Source organism: Neodiprion pinetum, chromosome 6 (assembly GCF_021155775.2).
Source record: "Neodiprion pinetum isolate iyNeoPine1 chromosome 6, iyNeoPine1.2, whole genome shotgun sequence".
In the NCBI taxonomy this organism is placed as follows: Eukaryota; Metazoa; Arthropoda; class Insecta; order Hymenoptera; family Diprionidae; genus Neodiprion; species Neodiprion pinetum.
Genome location: NC_060237.1, coordinates 23659718 through 23668433, shown reverse-complemented (window position 1 = coordinate 23668433; position 8716 = coordinate 23659718). Strand labels below are relative to the sequence as shown.

Sequence of the window (8716 nt, the reverse complement as noted above, 5' to 3'; positions counted from 1 at the left end):
CAAGCGGTAAACGCAGGCATCTAATACGTAAGTAATGTGCGTACAACCCATAAAGATAAATGGTGAAACGGAAAAGTTGAAAAGAGACGAGCGAATACAAAGAGAAATGTAACGATGCAAATGGGAAACGACAGAGAGACGGAAATGATGACGGAGACGAGAACGCGAGGTGTAAGTACTCGAATTTGCACGAGATCGGATTCTCGGTTCAGGCAACAATGAACTTGGCGGGGGGTTCGAGGGGGAGTGAAGGGGCCTATGGGGGGCAGCTGGGGCTTTAGGGAGTTGGGATCACGAGCCAACAAGCGCTGAATATGTAGTGAATCCTACAACTGCGCATGCGTAGAACGTACTATTTTGTTCCCCCGGTTGAGACCGCGTCACGAAGCGAAGCAAGGCAGGGAAACGGAGTGTATCAATGCGCAATCGCATCGAAACGTTTCACGACTCCCGAGGACGAGGAATAAACAGACACGATGCTCGGAGGAAACGGCAAGCAGGCAGGGCAGGCCTCGCGCGTGGAAGACTTTTGAGCGAGTGCTCGCGCACAGAAAGGCCAACGATGGACCAAACGAAAGCGGCCGCCTCTAGGCTCTTCTACACCTCATGCATCGAGAACAAGGACGACTTGGAAGAGGTAATATTAATATTTTAAATAATCCCTGGATACGTATCAAATGCGAAGTCGGCCATTGTTGTGACGGTCCCGTGTTTGCGGAAGCGGCCGCACGCGGCGTCACCTGTTACTAAATACCTATTTTCGCGGGGAATTCAAATCGACTGTGACTGATTTATATGATCGTAGATGAAAATAATTATCCTACATGCAAAGGTTGTGTATATAAGAAACGATAAAACAAAAAATACATACTTCATTACTATAAACTGTTCCAGGAAGAATAAAAATAAATGAAACTCGAAACAGTGATAATCAGAAAGAACATTTTTTTGTAGTACTAAACAGAGTTGGTGATGAAAATTCAACATTGAGTTTGTTACACAAATCCGGCAGTATTTGGTCGGTGAAAACAAACCCAACTCCCGAAAATTCTCATGCTGTTTGAATCCGTAACGACTCATTGTTAGATTTCAACAAGTGTATATACTGCGATGTCTCTCTCCTTTCTGATAGGACGTTTAAACACAGCTGCTGACTACTTTTACATACATAACACGACAACGAGTCCACCTTACACATATGAAATTTTTAACTTTAATAATTAAAGAATGTTTACGTGGGTACATTGTGAAATGCTAGTGCAATATTTTTACACCTAATGTCTGTTAGGAAAATACTGAATTTATCATATTTTTGTTGCCTTGTTGTACCATTAATGAATATGACATTTAGTAATTTAACGCACTTTGATCTTTTCACCAGAAGTTCGAGCGCTGCTACACAATTTTGCAAAACCTCACTTCGGGACTCTCTGAGAAAGAAGCCCACGATAGCCTGAATAATGCAGTGTGCAAGGATAAGACTCACGAAGAAGTGTCTTTGGGACTCTTGGTAGTTATTCTGACTGAGCCACCCAATGCAGCCAAAAGTTATCGTGACTTGACCCTTATTACTAGAGATGGTTTAGCCATTGTGTTAGGTCATCTGAACCAACTAGTACTAGAAAGATATTTACGCCTTCACGATACAGCAAGAAGTCAGTTATTATGGCTTCTCAGAGAAATGATAAGAACGAGTGTGACAAATGTCGACAACCTTTGTTCGAGTTTATTGAGGCATGCTGCTGGCGGAGATACCTCAGTGAGAAATCTATTTCTGGTCGATGCTCTCTTGGACATATTTCAAGAGAACCGACCGTGGCTAGATAAATTCCCATTCTTGGTTGCCTCAATTGTCTATACTTATCTACGTTTAATCGAGGACCACACTGCTCCACATTTAGCTACTCTTAGGCAGAAGGAAGTCTCGTTTATGGTGTCGCTGATCAGAGAGAGATGTGCTGACTGTTTAGTGATCGGCAGGTAATCAGATTCAAACGTTACATTCATCCAATTATATACTTTGCACCTAGATGTGTGGTAATTACAAGATTTTTCAAATTGTACAATCTGAAGAAAGCCTTAAAGTGCTAAGAAAAATCATAATATGCCTCAAGTTTCTTTTAAAGTTATAATCACTCCTATTTCGTATGATTGTACAACAATTATCTGTCATTTTCATAGAACTCTTGACAATGAATAATGCAATGAAATATTATTTTCAGAGATTTGGTTCGACTGTTACAAAATGTTGCAAGGATACCAGAGATTGAAGCTCTTTGGAAAGACCTGTTACTGAATCCAAAGTCCTTGTGTCCAAACTTCGTTGGTGTATTGCAACTTCTACAAACAAGAACCTCTAGAAGGTTTTTACAGTCAAGACTGACACCTGACATGGAAAGGAAACTGGTCTTCTTAACGAGTCAAGTGCGTTTTGGCAACCATAAACGGTATCAAGATTGGTTCCAACGACAATACTTGGCCACTCCAGAGTCTCAATCTCTCAGATGTGACCTCATTAGATTTATAGTTGGTGTTATTCATCCAACGAATGAACTCTTGTGCTCTGACATTATTCCAAGGTGGGCCGTGATCGGCTGGCTGTTCACTACCTGCACATCCACCGTTGCCGCTAGTAATGCCAAATTGGCATTATTTTATGATTGGCTATTTTTTGAACCTGAAAAAGATAATATAATGAACATAGAACCAGCTATTCTAGTGATGCACAATTCGATGAGATCACATCCTGCTGTCACTGCCACTTTGTTAGATTTTTTGTGCAGGGTAAGTTAAACATTTGACACTCAAATATTGACTACACGACAGAAGTCAGATCAACCAACATTTTCATTTGATCTTGAACATCATAAAGAGAACATACATATTTCAGATAATTCCAAATTTCTACCCGGCGTTGACTGAGAAAGTTAGAAGTGGTATTTTCTCCTCACTCAGGCAGATTTTGGAAAAGCGTGTGCTGCCTAGTCTGTATCCATTATTTGATAGCCCGAAACTAGACAGAGAATTGAGAACCAAAATACGGGAAACCTTCAAAGAATTTTGTCTACCACCCAATACTGATCCAGGTAATCCTCAGTTGTGTACTGCATGCGTGCTACCATATCAACGCCACTGCCAGCTTATTTTAAATAACAGAGCTGATTTTCATAGAAAATGTCAATAATCAATAACGTCAAACCTAATTTTTTAGCACTACCATTTTGAATAATCATTTGTCACTCGACTGCTTACTAACACTGTTTTTTGCACAATCTTTTTGACCAGGTAATAAGCTTCCAATCCCAATGTATTCAGGTAAAATGGAGGAACTTAATAAGGATCTTGGTCCTGGGCTGATGCTGGAAGGACCTGGAAATACATTGGATAACAATCATGTGGGACAAGATGAGCCAGCTTTTAGTGATGAGGAAGAAGAAATGCCATTACAGTAAGTGGAGCATTTGTATTGTTCAACTTAATCCATGTTTTACAAATTTTCCCCACTGTCTTGCAACATGTGTTATACAGAGTAAGTAGTGAACATTCGAATGGTCCAACTTACATCTCCTAAAATTCTAGAGCAGAAGCAGTTGGTTTGTCAGGTCGACCAACTGTCATAAATTCGGATGACTTGTCGCCTCGATGTACGTAACATTAAAAATTTTGACAGTTGGGGACAGACCACTGTTAGCTACTCGCTCTATACAACGCAATCATGTTTTTAGTTCGTTGTTCATATTATTAAAATTACATTCACTCATCAAGTGCTGTATTTGACTTGGCAGGATTGTTACAAAAATTGAAGAGGAAGAAGATGAGGATGACATGCCACTTGCGAAAGTGAAACTAAAAAATGACCAAAGGAATGCCAATTGCGTCATTTTAAAAGAAGAGAAGGATGTAGTACCACAGTTGAGTTTCATGTTGGAACCTCCAGAATTGGGAGTAGCGGTTGAAAGCTTACATCTGGAACCTGATAATGAGGCCAAGTAAGTTACTTTTCATACCAGCCTTTAGCACAATTATTCACTATTAAGCAATTCAGTTTTTCATACAACCATAACAAAAAGTAATGAAAAAAATATTTTATTTACTTGAAAATGTAAGTTGCAATTCAATTTCGAATTGAACCTTGCTACTGATTGTTTTTTCAATTAGATTTACAATAAGTTTGTAATTGAATATATAAGTTATACCCCAAATTTATGTCTGCAGGTGTCAAGCTATGGAGAGGATAGTTCAATTAGTCATAGAAGACGAAATCGAATCGGAAACGTTACCTGCGTTAGCATCAGCGATATCTACAGTTCTATTTTTACAAACGACGTCGCAGATATTCCCTGCAGATAATCTAAATGACGAGAGTTTGGCAGATAGTATAAGCACACCGTTATTTGTAATGTACAGAAACCAATTTCAGTTGTGCAAAGAAGAAGACAAGCGTCGAAAACTCTTATCTAGAGTTTTGGCAGAAGTTCAAGCTATCCAGCCAAGAACTGGATACTTACTTTTGTATTTTCTTAAAGTTTGGGGAAGAGAAGAAGAGAAAAGAGAAGGCGAGCCTAGGTTAGTAGTCTTGATTTTGAAAAACATCGTTAATGTATTCACCACACCAAATCAGGACGAATGGTCCATGATTTGAAACAAATTCAAGTAGCGTCTAAGCTTTGACAAGAAATTTATTTACTATACTTTTAGCTATGACTATTTTCTTTTCTTTTTCAGTAACGAGTTAAACGACGTTAAGGCGTTAGTGTACAAGGATTTTTGCTCAGAACGAGAAAAGAAATTAGAAGCATGTCTTTTGGCAGATTTAAAGGTAAAGCACTATAAATATGTTATATGAACTAATTTAATAAAAACTAGATGCAAATTTCCTGGAACTATGAGCTCAACTAACATCACAGTCAATATTATTTTCAATTACAGCTTTGCCATGAAGACGACATACACTTACTCTGTTACTTAATCCCTGATGTCTACATGGGATTTCAAAATGTGGCAGTTGGAAATGTACACCTATTACAACTAGTGGTATCAACTGTTGACGCCAGTCAATTGCAGGACCTAATTTGCCAGATAATGCAAGGTCACTTGAGAATGCTCAAAAAGGAATCATTTACCAACATTCTCACGGCTAGTCTACATTGGGAAACATTCGAGCAATATTGCTTCTGGCAGCTTATTGCTGCACACGACTTTTCTATTGAGTCTGTCTTACCTATATTGCCCAAACTAGAATTTCGAAACCATGCAGAAGCGTTGACGTCAATCCTGTTCATGCTAAAGCAAGAAAAGTTAGTAGTTGCAATTAAATTTTTATTATCTTTCAATTCTATTGATTACAAGTTGAATATCACGTTCAAAGTAGATATAGAAGCAAGTTAATAAATTAATCTTGTCTCTGGTATTCACAGACCCACAATGGAGCTATTACGACAGCTTTTTTGCCGGCACAGTGTTGACGGAGATATGTTTGTGGTAGCTGCATTACGTTACTGGTGTCGCGAATACGAAGACAAATTGGGCGAGTTAGTAGCAAATTTATTGAGTACACGGTATCCTGCGACTAGCCCTAACAAGCGGAAGCGGACAACAGCTAAGCATGCGCAACAGTCAGGACCTCCAACGGGAGAACAAGTACTAGGACACCTTGACCAACTGAGACAGCACTGTCTGTCGTCAACTGAATTGGAATTTTATCAGTTGGATGGGATGCAGAGAGCATTGCAGCAGGCACAAGCTTCGAGCAATGATTCTTTACGTAAAAGTTATGGGGATCTCTTTGCTCTAGCCGAAGTTAATGAAGAAAATGAGCCACCCCCACCTCCACCAAGGAAACACGCTGCCAATACAGCGAGCGGCGGTGGAGGGAAAGGAGGTCATAGAAAAGCTGGTGCCAGTACAAGAGAAAGACCTGCTGCCAAACGTCCGCCACCGCGAGATAGGACTACCGAAAGTAGTGATCAGAGTAGCGAAGTGAGTATTTTAAAAATGAATAAACATTTACTGATTTACACGAGTTTTTAATTTAGTTTGGGCATTAAAATTTGAGCGTAGGGAGCAGCATTTTAGTTTTGATTTGAGCAGAGACAGACATTGCGTATTTTACTGCAAACGGTTCACCGATTTGCGAGATAAATCTATGTTTTGTTTGAGTAACATTTATTCATTTTTGCCTTCTTTTCTAGCCTCTTAGGAAGCAATTTCAGCCAAAATTTTCGCGTTGAAATATCACGTAGAGTGTCTCTGAAATGCGTCGCATATTCTAGTGCCCTTATATTACTTCTATCGCCACTATATAACCGAATTTGCACGGACGCCACTGTGGCAACAAGTCCAACAGCGTGCCTCATTTTGACAAAAATTTTCATTTAAGTCAAGTCTAAAGGATTTATTTTGAACTTCAGGAAGAAGAAATCATCAAACCAAAGCAAGCAAAAAAAAGAAAAAAGATAAACCCTGTTGGCTCTGATAGCGACTGACCACCCAGTGTCTTCATGCGACATATGGACCACGTGCGCGTGTGTGCAGCAAGTTAATCCAGTTTTAAGAGTAGTAAGATAATATAATATGCTATGCATAATAGAGTAAGCAATCTGTAAATAAACGATACGCCAAAAGTCCAACAGTCCTGAGATATCTATGACAAATACTTTGCAATCTCAGAAAAATTTTCATGCTTGCTAAGCTGTAATTTATTTTTCATTACTTTTCATCGGTTCAACCGTTACAGTTTTAACCATAAAAGAAGTTCGTATCAGTCTGCGGCTTTATAAAATTTAGATTAAACTTCATTTTCAGGAGAATGCAAAGCAGAAAGTATGTACTTTGTTTTACAGAGACTTTTATCGGCATTACTTAGTAGTTGCTATTTTGATTCGTTACTCATATTTGCGCAGAGATTAAGGACACGCGTTAATATTAGGTATTTTGTTATGCGAAATAATGTATGTCGAGTATATATGAGGCCAACAAATGTTTATCTTATTTTATTGTCATTTTTGTAAATAAAATTTAAGTAAATTGGTTAACTTTTATTACTTGATGAAAATCAGCTACTCAAACGGATGCTCTTACTCAATTCATTAGCAGACCATCGTCGTATGAGTAGAAGAAATAGACAGTTCAATGACCAAACTGTATTTCATTTGCGCCCGTCGTAGCACAATATTTGATATAAGGCTAACGTGTAAATGATCTGAGAGATGCGATAACCATTTATTACCAGCTATGTACATTTCCTGTAAAATCAGTTAAATAGTCTAAGTAACCACGCTGAATTATGTATTTTGGAATTTGTACATAATAATGAGAGTATGGATTTCATCGTCGATTTTCATACTCAATTTATATTCGTATCAGCATATTCATTTTTTTAAGTAAAAAAAGTGGAATATGACATTACTCGTAGACGAAATTCATAACTAGTTAAATGATAAAAGGCCGGAGTTTCAAAGTTGTTACCAGATAAATTTTTTTACTGTAAATAAATAACTAAATTCGTGGATTTTAAGCGAAAAAAGTTTATGAAAGAGTGGAAAATATAAATTGTAAACATTCTAATGTTTTTCAACGATCTTGTACACACGGAAACATGTAAATGTAAATACATAGATTATCGTAATACGAAATAACCAGTTTTATTGTTACAGACATTTAGAATTACCTATTATATTACTAAACTAAGAGCTAGTATCGGAGTCCTACTGATAATTTTACAGATAACAATAAGACAATTTGAAACTGTCAGCATAAAGAAATACATATGTAAGTAATTTCATTCGTTTCTTACACAAAACATTAACAAAATCAATGAAATTCCCTCATTTATAGAATCTATGAATTGTGAATAAAATGAAGAATTTCATTGAGAAATTTAACAGCCTCGTACTGGAAAATTAATACCATAATTTTTATAAATGCTGTACTTGTTATAAAGAACAAAGTTTCTTGTAGTCTTAAATTTGATCGAACAATGCAATAGAGTTCCCAATTTATAATCAATTTTCACATAAGTATATCTGTGATAATATTGCTGGATACAGTACAGTTTACACGATAATTACGCACGTTTTAGGGTTTGGTTAGCGCTCCTCCGACTGACATTGGTGTTTAGTGTCCTTTCGGTAAGAATTGACCCACTTTCTTTGATAAATCGTTGACTGAAGAATATAAAGACAGTTGCCCTAATGGGCTTTGGTGTGACAACCGAAAATCGTCGTGTGCTTGCGCTCCCTGAGATGTTCCAACGGTAGAGTTAAGAACTTATTGCAGAACATCAGAGAGTTACCGATTTCGACGTGATGCTGACTGCATTCGCCTTCCGAGTAACACAGTCTTCGCAATGGTAAGCCCAAGCCGGTACTTAGCATGTGTGTAATTACGGACTTGTCGGCGATGCAAGAAATTAATGATGAGAATAAATTTCTTCCAAAATTCGTCGCAAAACAGTGAATCAATTAAAGTATAGGTACCCGAGAGGAGAATGTATACATAGATCATAAATAATAATAGATCAGATATGATAATGATGCAGTGACCAAAAAGTATGTATTATATGTACCATATGCGTTCCATGTACGATATTAATATATACGATCCATTTACGATTAATACGTGATGCATACTATAAATTTTATAATTTTCCAGGAGACTAACTAGATTATCTACAATAATCGGCTATAACATGAAAATAGAAGAATTATTCATTTCG

The 8716-nt window shown here is 37.5% G+C and overlaps 1 protein-coding gene across 3 annotated transcripts; it reads left to right on the top strand.

Annotated features, from left to right (window-relative positions):
- The first annotated feature begins 420 nt into the window (after window positions 1-420).
- On the top strand, window positions 421-6674 carry IntS3 (integrator complex subunit 3). Of its 3 annotated transcripts, none has more exons than XM_046631342.2 (11): window positions 421-637; window positions 1385-1980; window positions 2223-2784; window positions 2891-3086; window positions 3286-3448; window positions 3786-3989; window positions 4216-4566; window positions 4726-4819; window positions 4930-5297; window positions 5418-5979; window positions 6411-6674. In XM_046631342.2, exons 1-11 carry the CDS (start codon window positions 563-565, stop codon window positions 6483-6485), a joined length of 3246 nt encoding a protein of 1081 aa, XP_046487298.2. In that variant the 5' UTR covers window positions 421-562; the 3' UTR covers window positions 6486-6674. The 3 variants fall into 3 exon arrangements, with proteins under 3 accessions (XP_046487298.2, XP_046487299.2, XP_046487297.2); XM_046631343.2 differs by having other exon boundaries at window positions 422-637; window positions 1382-1980; window positions 3316-3448; XM_046631341.2 differs by having other exon boundaries at window positions 422-637; window positions 1382-1980.
- The last annotated feature ends 2042 nt before the right edge of the window (window positions 6675-8716 follow it).

Bases quoted from the DNA above. Each gene is read 5' to 3' on its own strand.
- IntS3 (XM_046631341.2), top strand. From the start codon at position 563: ATGGACCAAACGAAAGCGGCCGCCTCTAGGCTCTTCTACACCTCATGC. The intron at 3,087-3,285 runs GTAATCCTCAGT...CTTTTTGACCAG, and splicing joins ACCACCCAATACTGATCCAG to GTAATAAGCTTCCAATCCCA. The intron at 4,820-4,929 runs GTAAAGCACTAT...TTTCAATTACAG, and splicing joins GTCTTTTGGCAGATTTAAAG to CTTTGCCATGAAGACGACAT.